We start from the raw sequence: 15,119 nt of genomic DNA on the forward strand, positions 1-15,119 counted from the left end.
TTATTTTGGATAAAATTTGCACATTTAAATATTTCAGAAAACTTGTATAGTAAAAATGAAGTGGAGAAGACAAGGCTATATCTATTATTTAAATATTTGATCCGATTCACCTGGGGTGTCTTGCCTTAACAGTAAATGCGCACAGCTTCGATAGCACACGTCATGCATGGTGCATGAAAACAAAAAGCAGAACAGAACAAGCTTTAGATTTCCACCAGCAAAAACCCTGATCCCAGATTTTGACCAAAACAAACACTTGTATTAACATGGAACAGCCACGCAAAGCAAACTGGAGATGATGGGAACCAAACCAGCTGGTGGAAAAACAATGATGCCAACAAAAATCTGTTAGTTTGAATCTGAATGAGGAGCTTTGAGCTGACAGCAGTAAATAGGGGTGCTTTTATGTCCTTGCACCTCCCTGGGTTTTCCATTTGGTGAAACAGATTGTTCGTAAGCCTCACACCAGCATCTCCAGTCATTACACCCCATAAAGAAGGCTCATTAAGCCCAGACTGGAGTCACATTTATGGGGTTGCCAGCACATCGGCATTCCTCCCTTAGTGATCAATCCAATAAAGCTGATTCAATCTTTGAGCAAGTCTCTGAGATTCTATTTAGAAGTGCAAGACTTTAATGTTAAAGCCAGAAAACTTTGTACTTTGCACTTTCTGAATTGAAAACTTTGGTAAAAGGATTCCTGTTACTGGGGCGTATATGATGGATGAGTATGGGAATTTGTTGCTTTCCGCTAATGCTAAAATAAGAAAAGGCTGCATCAACTCACAGGTTTTTCCATTCTCCGACATGCGCTTGCCTTCTCCAGGAGCGTATACTGGCACCACTGTTACTGTGTACTCGGTATCAGACTGCAGGTTCTTCAGAACTGTACTGGTGGTGCTTCCAGGAACCTGGACCTGAGAACATTAAAACAATGCAAGATGTTCATTTTCTAGTCTCTGCAAAATCGCACAGTGCTTAGGGTGGTCGAGGGACTGCTGCTATGTGTTATATGTGTATTTGGTACATTTCGATGCACTTGTCTAAGTGGTTGCTTTCTGGTCCAAGCCAGGAGAGACTCTATGATTTCTATATTATTATACTATTATGGCCTTCAGTGTAGGTCTATGGAATTTTTGCATCTATTATATTATTAAAGAGGACATTGGATGCCCATTTCCCACAAGGTGGTATGATTCTTTAGCGTCTCCATGAAATGTCTGTGACATACTTGGTTAAAATTATTCAATAGTTGTATAAAACAACTTCCTTTTTACCTTGTCGAAAACAATAGCAAGTCATTTCGGTGCATGTCTCTTTAAATGATAATGAGCTACAAGAAACGCATGCATAAACTACGAAAGCCCGTTTCTGCCACTGAATGAAAATATAAAAAAGTAATTGCAACTTTTTATCTCACAATTCTGACTTTTTTCTTGCCATTTCGAGTTTACGTCTCACAATTCTGACTTTTTTTGTTGTGAGATATAAGCTCGCAACTGCGAGCTATAAAGTCAGAATTGCGAAATATAACTCACAATTCTGACTTTTTTTCTCAGAATTGCATGATATAAACTTGCAACTGCAAGTTATAAAGTCAGAATTGCAAAATATAAATTCTGAGAAAAAAGTCAGAATTGCAATTCTGACTTTATATCTCGCAATTCTGACTTTATAACTCGCAATTCTGACTTTATAACTCGCAATTGCGAGTTTATATCTATTCTGAGAAATCAGAATCGCAAGATGTAAACTCAGAATTGAGCGAAAAAATCTGAATTGTGAGTTAAAAAGTCGCAATTACCTTTCTTTTTTTTTTCAGTGGCAGACACGGGCTTCCATAATGAACTAATAAAAAGGTACGCCTTCAATATCTACAAAATAAAAGGATCTGCCAAATGCATAAATGTAATAAATATAAGCACTCTTAGATGGTAGTAGAGAAACTGACATAACAAAATACATTTGTTTTATTTTGGGTCGGTACACCTGCTTTTAACCATGTCAGAAATTCAAATTGATCTACCAACATTACAATCGCAATAAGAAATTTCAAACAAACTTTCCACAGCACCTCAGTGCGTCAAAGTTTGTGACTTAAATGAGAAGTGGTCACACAATTTCAAGAAAAGCATTCAAGGGTAGCTGGTATTTCAGACAGCTCAAAAACATGGGTCAAACTGACCCGGAACATAATATAAGTGTTAGGAGGTGCCATGGGACGTACCATGTCTTCTGCGCCCCCTGTGACGGTCTGGTAGTAAATCCTGTATTGCCGTACGCTCCCTTCAGCCGGTTCCCAGCGTACATTCAGAGTGCTGACCGTGGGGTCCGTGACCTGAATGTTTCTCACACTGCCCAGCGGTACTATGGGAACACACATAAAACTCTATTCAATGTGTCAGCAATGACCTAATTTAAATAATTTAAGCACTATCTGAAAAAATGCATTAATGTAGCTGGGTAACCAACAGGTCTAATTAATTTGGTAAAGTCACATGACGTACATGTCTTTCCTTGCCCAGAAATGTCTTTGACATCTCCATTCGCATAGACTGCAGCAACTGTGATGTAGTAGGGAGTGTCTGGAGTCAGTTTCTGCAGAATAACTGTATTTTTCTTCCCTCCAATCTGTGTCTGTGACAGAGAGAATGAACTGTGTTGTTTAATGAGTCAAGGGATCAGCATGATAAAACAAACCTGCCATGCATTTTCATTACTCTAAATTAGATTTTAGTTTTTTTGTCAACAAAGATAAGGATTAGTCATTTTCTGTGGTAATAAACAGCACGTCACAGATTTCTTTATTTTTTTTTCCCAAATTATTCCTTTAAATAAGCTAAAGTAATTTTCAGCAGTGCTGGATAATGTCAGGAACAGCACATCACAAATACTGTAGGACTGCAGATAGGACTGTTTTTCAGTGGAGCAAAACAGCGTTTAGTTTTATGCTGTTATTCCTATGACTGCTGCCAGTGTAAATCTACCTTCCTGATGAAGAAAACAGAGGCTGGAAAAGTCACTGCAATGACTTTAGTATAGAAAAACAACACCTCTGCACCCATTCAGATACCATGAAAACATGGAAAATAATAAGATGATAGTTGATTCTGCAGACAAAAACGTCTTAAACAGCCTAAGATATGCACTCTTAGTTGGACCAGCTAAACCAAAAACAGCAGCCTGTAGGGAATATTCAATGCACTTTCAGATATTAACAGCCAGTGCAGCAGTTCATATTAAATATAAGGGCAATAAAACAATCAATCATTTAGATTAAATCTATTCCTGTGCTTCAGAGTGATGGCATTAATCTAAAGACATAATGCAAACTACAGATCTAAGTTAACAGAAATATATTATGTTGGCATTATATGCTACCGTTCAAAGGTTTGGGGTCCGTAAGAATTTGTTGAAAGAACTTTCTTATGATCACCAGGGCTGCATTTATTTGATCAAAAATACTGTAATACCAATATTGTGAAGTATTATTACAATTTAAAATATCTGTTTTCTATTTGTATATACTTTAATTTACATGTTATTTATTCCTGTGATGCAAAGCTGAATTTTCAGCATCATTACTCCAGTCTTCACATCAGCATCACGTGATTCTTCAGAAATCATTCTAATGATCAAGAAACATGATTATTATTATCAGTTGAAAACAGTTGTGCTGCTTTATATTTTTATGGATACCCTGATTTTTTAAGGATTCTCTGATGAATAGATTTTTTTTTTTTACTGTCACATTTGATGAATTTAATGCATCCATGCTAAGTAAAATCATTAATTTCTTTCAAATAAATAAATGTATAAATCTTACTGACTGAAAAGATTTGAACGGCAATGTGCATGCAGTTTTTACATCTTCATTAATTGACTAACTAATTAAATTAAAAAGGCTAAATGGAAAACATATTTAGTGGAAATAACACATCTCCTGTACACATCTCTCAGCAAGATGGCGCTGCGCATGGCAGCCATTGTGCTTGGCTCCCCAGCTGTTTTAGTGTTTTTGTTAGTTTTTCCTGTTTTTTGTTTGTCTAACACGATCGGTTTCACCAAGGAAGAACTGCTGAGCATTCGGCAGAACACTCCAAACAATCTCCAACCGGTTTTCGATTATTCGGATGTCTTGCTGAACATAGTAGTCGGCGGAGCTGCAGCGCTGTTTAGACGCTTCAGGACGCGCAGACTGATCACTGTTTGGTTCATCTTATTCCAACCTACAGGCAGAAACTTAAATCTGTTAAACCTGTATTAAGGACTGTAAAGAGATGGACTAATGAGAGAGCGGGTTTTACAAGCCTATCTCGACCTTACTGATTTGAGTGTTTTTGAAGCTGCTGATGATCTGGACGAGCTCACAGAGACTGTAAAATCATATATCAGTTTCTGTGAGGATATGTGCATTCCTACCAGGACTCATCTAACTTATAACAATGACAAACCGTGGTTCACTGCAAAACTCAGACAGCTCCATCAGGCCAAAGAAGATGCTTACAGGAATGGGGACAGAGTTTTGTATAAACAGGCCAAATACACACTGGAAAAGGAGATCAAAGTGGCAAAGAGAAATTATTCCGATAAGTTAAGGATCCAATTCTCTTCCAGTGACACAGCTTCAGTGTAGAAAGGTCTGAAAGACATCACCAATTACAAGACACCATCCCCCAGCACTATGGAGAATCAACAACTGGTAGACGATCTTAATGAGTTCTACTGTAGGTTTGAAAAAACACCATTCACACATCCTGCAAGCCACCTCTCCCCCACACCTGAACTGCAGATAACAGAAGATGACGTGTGCCAGGTCTTCAAAAAGAACAAGAGAAGGAAGGCACCAGGCCCAGACGGTGTGACACCAGCCTGTCTGAAATCCTGTGCTGACCAGCTGGCCCCCATCATCACACAGATCTTCAACAGATCACTGGAGCTGTGCAAAGTGCCCTCATGCTTCAAACACTCCACCATAATCCCCATCCCAAAGAAACCCAAAATTACAGGACTTAATGACTACAGACCAGTGGCTCTAACATCTGTGGTCATGAAGTCATTTGAAAAACTGGTTTTGGCTTATCTGAAGGACATCACTGGACCCTTATTGGACCCCCTGCAATTTGCCTACAGAGCAAACAGGTCTGTGGATGATGCAGTCAACATGGGACTGCATTACACACTGCAACAGCTAGACAGACCGGGGACTTATGTGAGGATCCTGATTGGCCTCATTCAGGACGGTGATGTGTCTGCTTACAGACAGGAGGTTAAGGAGCTGGCTGTCTGGTGCAGTCTTAACAACCTGGAGCTCAACACGCTCAAAACTGTGGAGATGATCGTGAACTTCAGGAGAAACCCCCCTGCTCTCCCCCCACTCACCATCATGAACAGCACTGTGACTGCAGAGGAGTCATTCAGATTCCTGGGCACCACAATTTCTGAAGAGGGACATTCACACTGACTCTATTGTGAAAAAGGCCCAGCAGAGGTTGTACTTCCTTCGCCAGCTGAGGAAGTTCAACCTACCACAGGACTTACTGAAACAGTTCTACTCTGCCATCATTGAATCTATCCTCTGCACTTGAATAACTGTCTGGTTTCACCAAATCTGACCTCAGAAGATTACAGAAGGTAGTCCGGACTGCTGAGCGAATCATTGGTACAACCCTCCCCAGTCTCCAAGAACTGTACTTATCCAGAGTGAGCAAAAGGGCTGGTAAAATCACTCTGGACCCCTCACATCCAGCACACTCCCTCTTTGAACTGTTACCATCTGGTCAACGCTACAGAGCTCTGAGCACCAGAACAACCAGACACAGGAACAGTTTCTTCCCTCAGGCAATCCATCTCATGAACACTTGAACTCTTAACAATAAACATGAAACGCACAACACTATCATACTTTTTATTTTATTTAACACACATACTTATTACATTTCAAATTTGCACCTAACATACCTGTACATACCGAATTATCTATTTTATATATTGTGTTTGTGCTATTTGGCACATTGTCCATTTTTGTATATTTGTACATTATTTTTATTTAATTTTTTTTATTATCTGTGTCCTGTCCTGTTGCTGTCATTCTGTCGCACTGTGGAGCTACTGTCACTAAAACAAATTCCTCGTATGTGCAAACATACCTGGCAATAAAGCTCATTCTGATTCTGATTCTGATACTATTATCAGTCAGCCAGACAATACGAACATAAAAAATTTAAAAATGTTCTTTACCGATTGTGATCTTCCTCCTGCAACTGGCACGTAGGTGATCCTGTAGTTCTGCACTCGTCCAGGAGCGTGATCCCATTTGGCGGTGAGGGAGGTGGTAGTCGCATTGAACACCTGGAGGTTTTGAGGAGGTCCACTAGGAGCTATAAGAAACAACATTTGAAATTTCAGTTTTGTGTTCAAACACATATATCCATATGGAATCCAAATGTTAAATGTAATTTATCTTAAAAACACCAAACTCACCAGGTGTTATAACCTTGGACACTGCAGTCAGCAGGGCACAGAGAAAAAGAGTGAGAGTTTGTCAAATGCACACGTGGTGTCTAAAGTGCAGTAAATGGAAAAAGTCTATCATTTGTATTTCGGGGTTTCTTACATGTGCGTTGGCTTCCTAGAAGATCTTCACTCTCAGACTCATCGGGGTAAATGGCAGTGACAGAAACATCATAGAGGGTGTCTGGCTTCAGGTTCTCCAGAAGGAGAGTGGTGTCCTCACTGTTCAGGATATCCTGAGGAAGACAGTGGTATTAACTACATACTGTACAGCACTTAAATGGGCAATTACCATTTACCAATACTGAGACTCAAATAACATTACTGTTAGATACTAACTATTGCATGCAGGGGTGTAAAAAGTACTGAGAAACTAAAAGTACAAAATACTATGTAAAAAATTGCTCTGTACAGCAATGGTTAAAACATTATATTACTGTAGTTCAGACTGAGTCTGAAAAGACTAGTTCACACAAAAATGAACTTTTTGTCACCATTTACTCACCCTTGTCTTTCAAAGCTACATCAGGATAAAGAAAAATACCATTTTTATTTTTAAATAACTAGAAAAATGAGTAAAAATTATTATTTTTACTTTGTAAATGTAAATGAGTATAAGTACAGATATATATTCCCAGAACAGTACTATTACTCTATACTACTTTATACCTCTGAGTGTAATGTATGTTTAATATTTATGATTTTACGTGAAGGAGAGTAAATACACAGTTGAAGTCAAATCTTTAGTATTTCAACTTGATGAATCAGACCTCATGTTTAGACTCTAATGTCTTACATATTGAAAGTTGTTCTCTCCACTCTTGGTCCAGCCGACGCGGTAGAGGGAGACATCAGGAGCGCCGTGCTCCCAGTGAGCCCTGAAACTGGTCTGGGACACTTGAGAGAACCTCAAGTTCTTTGGAGCAGGGACAACATCTAAAACGAACAGGATGATAAGCAGACTTTCAGGTCACAATTGAGCACTTTAAATATTTAGTAGTCAGGTGTTATTTCACTTTACAGAGGTTATTCATATATAATGGATCCCCTGGCCTGTTACCTGTAATGGCTTGGTTAAGCATTGGGTTTCCGGTCCCAGAATCATACACGGGAGTCACAGCAACATCGTATTCCGTTTGGGAAATGAGATTATCCAGTCCTCTAAACGTTACATCTCCGTCAACTTCAAGCTAAATTGAAACAGGAGAAGTGCAGTTATGGCCACACAATACACAGCCAGCAAAAAGCCTTGGCGGCATCAGGAGGTCAAGGTTTGGCTGGTTAGCATTGGCAGCCAGTTGGCAGATTCGTAGATTACTTACAAAGTACAATCTTTTACTGATTCCAAATGACACTGCGTAAAGTGTAGTCAGCAATATAATCAATTAGATTACACAATTAAGGTAATGTAATCTGACAATTTATTGATTACTTTTAGATTACTTTTATCAATAAATTATTAACACTTTACTGCCATTGTGTTAATAACATGCAATCATGTAATCAATAAAAATGGAACTGTAATCTGATTATGAGCATTTTAATATCTAATCCAGATCACCTGTAATCATTTACTTGTAATATATATATATATATATATATATATATATATATATATATATATACACAATTTTATTATATAAATATAATATTAATATATCATATATTTGAAGTTGGAAATAAAATTGTGCACAGATTTCAGTTTGTCTCTTTTAAAATTTCATGTTTAATCCGATGTGTTAATTGTAATTTCTTCGTAATTATTTGTGCAATTATTAACTATTTCTGAATAATTGTTGTAAATCCTACAACTATTTGTTTTGAATGTATGCGTCATATTTCATGTATTGAACAAAATTTCTGAGGGCTCATGCACTGAAGACTGGAGTAATGATGCTGAAAATTCAGCTTTGATCACAGAAATAAATGATATTTTTAAGAATATTAAAATAGATAAACATTCTTTTAAACTGTAATAATATTTCACAATATTACAGTTTTTTTCTGTATTTTTATCCGATAAATGCAGGATTGATGAGCATAAGACACATTCATAAATGTCCTTTAATTTCGCTAGCCTACACTTCGCACAATAGGCCTGTAGGTGGCACTTGGGCTTCATTAGCTATGATAGTTTCACGAAAGAGTAAACGGTACATCATACATAAATGTAAGTGAATTGAATACTGATTAACATTACTGCGACTTTTGGCGCTGCATGGTTTTGTGCAGTGCTTTTGTAGTCGTTTAGCATCCATTTTCTCAGCGATGTAATTTGATTTATAAAATGAGACAAACCGCAGATCCAGATCACTCCACAAATAAGCTTGTCTGTCCATGTAATTTTCAACCGATTTATGAATAAGAATGGAAAATGACCGCCCCACTTAACATTATTGTCCAATGAAATTTGAACTTGTGCCAGATCATGATTGGTTGGTTTATTATACATGACAACCGGGCATTGATGAATTATGTAATAGGCCTATTCTAAAATACAGCCTAATATATGGATTAGTAATTAAATCGACACACTAGCTTTGATTATTGATGGAAAAAAAGTTTTAAATATTGCTTGGTTTATTTATTTTTTTCCTTCTGTCGACCCACTCATTGAAAGAACCATATTTGAGAGCCTATAGGTTTCCGAACAGACTGTGAAATATCAGTCAGTCAAGAAAAGCGCACGCAACCTATAGCTACACCTCAGATTGACACGACATATGTAAAAACAAACAGGAATTTTCAGACTTTTCATTGCCGTTTTGTACACATTGTCATGTTAATTATATTTCAGATGCATTTTGTTTTATTGACTATATCATTGCTATTTCTCTGAGAGGGGCACTTTTGAATAATTTTGAAAAAGGGCAGGGGCTTGAGCCCCCAAAGCATCCCCTTCTGCACGTGCCTGCTGCGGTTACAATTGCATAAATACTGTTAGGAGATGAATGTGTTAAATATAAAGTACTGTATACTGAACATAAATCTATGAGATCATACTGTAAATATGAAACAAAAACCACCAGTTGGTGGCAAGAAGTCACTGCCTTAATGAGTGAGTCACTGATTTTCTCTTTCAGCTGATTTGTTCAAAAGAGCTGATTCATTCAGGAATGAAGCAAGCTGATGTCAGAACCATGTACAGTATTAGCATTTTACTCTTGCTATTTATGCTATAAAATTGCTAAAAATAGTAAGTATACTAGTATGCAGCTGTCTTTATAAATCATTGACTCGCTCGATTCATTCAAAAACATTTTCATTACAGAATCATTCAGGAACAAAACCAGGTATTTCAAAACCAGACTGTCATTCCATAAAACCAGATGGATGGCCACCCTAGCATGTGATGCATTTTTTGCTAGAGAGGGGTTGACGTTGAGAGAAACAACAAAGCCTCAATACATATAAAAACACTTTAAGTTCCTGCAGGATTAGACCTGATCTTAGATCCAGTGTCAGGTAACAGAAGCTGCCGCCATCTGTCGGGCTTCTCAGACTTCCATCCACCTGCACCCACATTTGTGTGCATGTTTGTTTCATCTTTTCATCCCAGAACGAAGAGTTATGAGCAGAACTGAGTCATGATTAATGCCTCAGGATGTGGAGAAAAGCAGAGTCCAAAACTGCCACTGAGAGTTAAAAAAGAAAAACAAAACATTGGAAAAAAAATCCCACCCATAAAATACACATCCCAAAGCACTGGATTGCTGCGTGCCACTCAAAACTCCATCTTTTTTTATCATCTGTCTGTTCTCTCAATCTTTGGTAGATGATCGCCGTAACCAAAGCTCTGGAGAGCAGCTGTACTCTCTCGGCAGCTGCCGTCTCCACTGGCTTGTGTAACGTAATTGCTGATATTTTAAAATCCAAATCCATCAACATGAGTCTCTCTTTTCTTGGTTGTCTGCCTGGATACATTGTGTAAACAGACAGGAAACTTTCCACAGGAAGGCTTCCACTGTGACCCAGGAAGGCTTTGCACATTTGAAAACAAGAGTGTTGTTCAACAGCTGATAAGCTGTGCACACAATTAATCCCAAATGCAGTGCTATTCAACACGTGGATGGCAGGCCGCGTGCGGCCCTCTGAGCGTTTCGTTGTGGCCGGTGTGGTACGATTGTCAAAAAAAACATAAATATTACAAATGCAAATTACTTTTACTATCAGACCTCAAAAACCCTGCTTGTGATTGTGTTTGCTCTGAGAACCTTCTGCTTTCAGTGGTTATCATATGTTCAAACAGACCAGTGATTTTTCTAATCAAAACAAAAATTATTGGAATCAGCAGCTGTAGTCAATTAGGACATTCTGTTGTTTAGGTAGCATTGTTGTAAAACTTGTAAAGTGTCGTAAAATCATTCAAAACTATGACTGAAACAACTTTACAGTTCAAGTAACAAAATTTGACAGCTTTATCAAAGGATAAACATCTCATTTCTGATTATGCATGTTATATACAATTGGTCTGAACAAAAACGACAGATGGGCTGAATAAAAATACAAATCTCTGACAGCATGTGGTGATTTTGGAAAAACAGGAATACAGCAGTTACCTCAGTTTCCACCATGCACAAAGCAGCGCTGCACTTATAAACGCTACTTTTAGACATCATACGAAGGTCAGATGAAAAGAAAATTCCAGTGTAACTTTTCTGAAGACAGTCAGTTCCATTCAGATACTCATACATATAATCACAAATGAATGGCCTATTCAGTGATTTGTCAGAATGGGTAAATGTCACCAAAAGCTGATGAGTTTTACTTTACCTCTTTCAACTCTCCGTTGTCTGGCTTGTAAGTAATGGTGTATTTACGAACGGCGCCGGGCGCAGGATCCCAGTCCAGTTGCATGGTGCTGTGGGTAACGTCTGTGATCCTCAACTCACCAGACGGAGGTATAGGCACTACAGAGAAGGGAGAGATTCAAACAGAAAAAAACAACAGACAAACAAACGATGAGAATCAGATAGATGTGCTAAACATCCCTGCTGAGGGGGAGAAAGCCCTAGTGCCACCTACGGGTCACCCCCTGATCAGAGAGAGGTTCACTGGCGAAATCGCCGAACAGGGCGAAGACGGAAACTCTGTAGGCCGTGTTGGGACGGAGTTTCTTCAGCTGGACGTCAGTAACTGTTCCTTTCACACGCATCTGTGAAAGTCAACCACATCACAAATGAAAGGGATGGTGGACTGGTGGAACATATTGAAAACATTTTAAGCCACTGCTGAAAAGACCAGGTTGGACCAGTTTGAATTTCTAAGATAGTTTATGAATGATATGGATGCTGAACCAGAGTGATTACATTAACTACAAGTAAAACTCTTACAAACAAATAAATATCAGTGATTACTAAAAATTTGATCAGTAATACTAAAATAACACTAGGCTGACCAAAGCTCTCACGGTCACATAGAATAAGAGAGTTAAATTTGTAACAAAGAGTAACAAAGTTACAAAGTATAGAATACCATGAAGAATCATGGCCAAAAAGTAAATAGGGTTCATTTTGATGGGATGTTGATGTTAAGCTATTTAAGAAAAAGAGTGCAGAAATGCAGGGGATTAGTCTCCAAAACAACATTTGCTGGTCTTTTTAGCAGGACAGTTTTAACACAAATAACTTTAAAATATCTAGAAATCCTTCAGATTTGTATATAATGGTAGAAATTATGTTCCCTATCGATACTCCACTCGTACTGCGTCTTGCTAAAGACGCTATGGGAAAAAGCCTTTTTTCTCCTTTACTGAAGCCTTATTCAATCACGCAGTGAAACTGCACGATCATTGGTTTGTGCAGTGTGATAAAACGAACCAATGTGTCGGCAGCGGAGCTGCACGAGCCTATGGCGACGGAGCCCGCCAGATCCCGCCAGAATGGGCGGGGTTATCTGGCTATATAATCAGCCGTCTCGCCATAGGATCCTCAGATTTCTTCTCCTTCAGCGACGACATCTCGCCTTCGCTGATCCCAAGAAGCCGCCATCGCCGTTGACACGCCTCGCAGCTGAGCCAGAGACCTCCTGCCTGCTGAGACGACGCTCTTCGCGCTCCAGCCCCGCAGAAGCCCCGGTCTGTTCGCTGCCGCCATCCGGCGAATTCACGCACTCTAAAAGAGCAAATTTAGGCGTTGTTTCAAATGCCTGGCCGACTTTGCGGCTCGTGCAGGGCTCCCCTGCACTCCGATGACGGCCACAGCGAGTGCGTTTCCTGCTTGGGGAAATCCCATGCAGATGCAGCGCTCGCTGACACTGAATGCTCGCACTGCGAGCGTTTCAGTCTCGCCTCTCTGCGCTCGCGGATCGCTTTCTTTTCAGAGAGCGATCCCGCCCCTCGCGCCCTCCCGTTTTCTTCCTCCCAGGCACCTGTGAGGAAAAAGCGGCGGGGCAGAGGATTTCAGTGCTTGGCTGAGAGCGAGCTCACGCCGGCTCGAGTCCCGCGTGCCTCGTTTTCGCCACAGAGAGAGCATTCTCCCGTCCTTTTTTCCCAGCCCGACCAGCGTCCCTCCGCTGCCGCGAGCGATCTGGTCTCGTTCGGAAAAAGTGACGAAGAGCTGGCCGATGACAGCATGTCATTGGCAGCTTCTGATGCGGAGGAGCTGTCGGGCTCTGCTGTAGACTCCGCCCTCCCGCATTCTTCAGCGCCCAGCACCGCTGCAGCTGGGATGGACGCCGAGCTCTTCCGTGTCCTCTCCAGAGCGGTTGAAGAGCTGGGACTGGATTGGTCTCCACCAGAGGAGCCCTCTCGCAGCCGTCTTGATGAGTGGTTCCTGCCGGGGCGCCGTCAGGCCCCTCTACAGCGACCCTCGCCGTTCTTCCCTGAAGTTCACGACGAGCTGACGAAATCGTGGCGCGCCCCCTACTCCGCCCGCCTCCGCACTTCCTCTTCATCCGCCCTCACTACAATTGACGGCGCTGAAGAAAAGGGGTACGGGAAAATGCCTCAACTGGATGAGTCAGTGGCTGCCCATCTCTGCCCACCCACTGCCATCGGCTGGAAGGCTAAAGCCGCCCATCCGTCCAAGCCATGCAGGACCACTTCAGCACTCGCTGGACGCTCCTATGCTTCAGCTGGACAGGCGGCGTCGGCGCTTCACTCTATGGCGGTTCTACAGGTCTATCAGGCCAAACTCCTCGCTGCTATGGACGAGTCTGAACCTGATCCTGCAACTCTCAGGGAGCTGAGAAGTGCGACAGACCTGGCCCTGCGCGCCACCAAGACCACCGCCCAGGCGATTGGACGGTCCATGGCCAGCCTAGTGGTGCTCGAGCGCCACCTGTGGCTCACGCTGACGGAGATCAAGGACGCAGACAAGGTTTCCTTCCTTGATGCACCGATTTCGCCTAGCGGCCTCTTTGGACCTGCGGTGGAGGGTTTTGCTGAACGCTTCACGGAAGCACAGAAGGCGTCGCAAGCCATGCGACACTTCCTGCCCAAGCGATCAAGCTCTTCTGCTGCCGCTAGTCGCCCCAAGCCTGTGCCGACTAAGCAGCCTGCGAAGCCCCCGCCTCCTGCCTCCGCCTCTCAGCCTGCCAAGGCTCCGCAGACGCGAGGGCGTTCTCGATCGGCCAGACGCTACCCCCATCCGCAGCGCCAGGGGCCCCGACCCAGGATTGTGTTGGACCCTGCGCCTCCAGCGTCTTCCTGATCTGCAGGCCAGGAAGAGGAGAGGACCAAGTCCCGCCGCGGCCGGACCGCCCGCCAAGCGGCCTCTCTTAAAAAACCTCTTGTCACTCCGCTCATCGCCGGGTGCAGAGCACATTGTGTCTGTTGCAAACACAGGGCCCGTACAAGCGTCCTTGCAACCGTCCGTTGTTATAATGGGCAAAATAAAACACAAACATTCTCAAAGAGAGAGCAAATTTCCTCTTCCTTCCATCACGAGCGTCCTGCCTCCGTGCAGTCGATCGCTCGTGTTTATCCAACCTCTTGCCACGCGGGCCGAGGCCTGGAAGGCCATCCCCGGAGTGTCAGAATGGGTTGTACGGATAATAGAACGAGGTTACTCACTCCAGTTCGCTCGCAGACCCCCGCGCTTCAGCGGCGTGGTCTCCACTTCTGTAGACGGCAAGAACGCTCACGTTCTACGTTCAGAAGTGATGACGCTGCTGGAAAAGGGAGCCATAGAAATGGTTCCTCCAGCTCAGAGCGAATCAGGCTTTTACAGCCGTTACTTCCTCGTTCCCAAGAAGGACGGCGGCCTCCGGCCCATCCTCGATCTCAGACGCCTGAATCGCGCCCTCATGAGGAGGTCGTTCAGGATGATCACACTGAAGCAGATCCTCTCGCAAATTCGCTCAGAGGACTGGTTCTGTTCCCTGGACCTGAAAGACGCATACTTTCACGTCCAGATAGCCCCCCATCACAGACGATTCTTGAGATTCGCCTTCGAGGGAGTGGCTTATCAGTACATGGTCCTTCCCTTTGGACTGTCCCTGGCTCCACGCACTTTTACGAAGTGCATGGACGCGGCTCTTTCCCCTCTCAGGCAGATGGGAATCCGCATTCTCAATTACCTCGACGACTGGCTCATTCTGGCCCAGTCAGAGGTACAACTACTCTCACACAGAGCCCTCCTCCTCAGCCACTTAGAATGCCTGGG

At 42.2% G+C, this 15,119-nt stretch overlaps 1 protein-coding gene across 1 annotated transcript in view; it reads right to left on the bottom strand.

Moving 5' to 3' along the window:
- The window catches only part of LOC306886400 (collagen alpha-1(XII) chain-like), an 87,695-nt gene that overhangs the window by 31,927 nt on the left and 40,649 nt on the right, over positions 1-15,119 (bottom strand). The window contains exons 24-32 of the mRNA XM_079443473.1: positions 11,287-11,423; positions 7,574-7,703; positions 7,310-7,449; positions 6,617-6,749; positions 6,484-6,504; positions 6,241-6,380; positions 2,508-2,637; positions 2,228-2,367; positions 788-917 (exon numbers count right to left, since the gene is read on the bottom strand). Of these exons, the coding sequence (XP_079299599.1) occupies positions 788-917; positions 2,228-2,367; positions 2,508-2,637; positions 6,241-6,380; positions 6,484-6,504; positions 6,617-6,749; positions 7,310-7,449; positions 7,574-7,703; positions 11,287-11,423 (1,101 nt within the window). The remainder of the gene's footprint in view (positions 1-787; positions 918-2,227; positions 2,368-2,507; positions 2,638-6,240; positions 6,381-6,483; positions 6,505-6,616; positions 6,750-7,309; positions 7,450-7,573; positions 7,704-11,286; positions 11,424-15,119) is intronic.

This window comes from Barbus barbus (genome assembly GCF_936440315.1).
Source record: "Barbus barbus genome assembly, chromosome: 20".
Taxonomy (NCBI): Eukaryota; Metazoa; Chordata; class Actinopteri; order Cypriniformes; family Cyprinidae; genus Barbus; species Barbus barbus.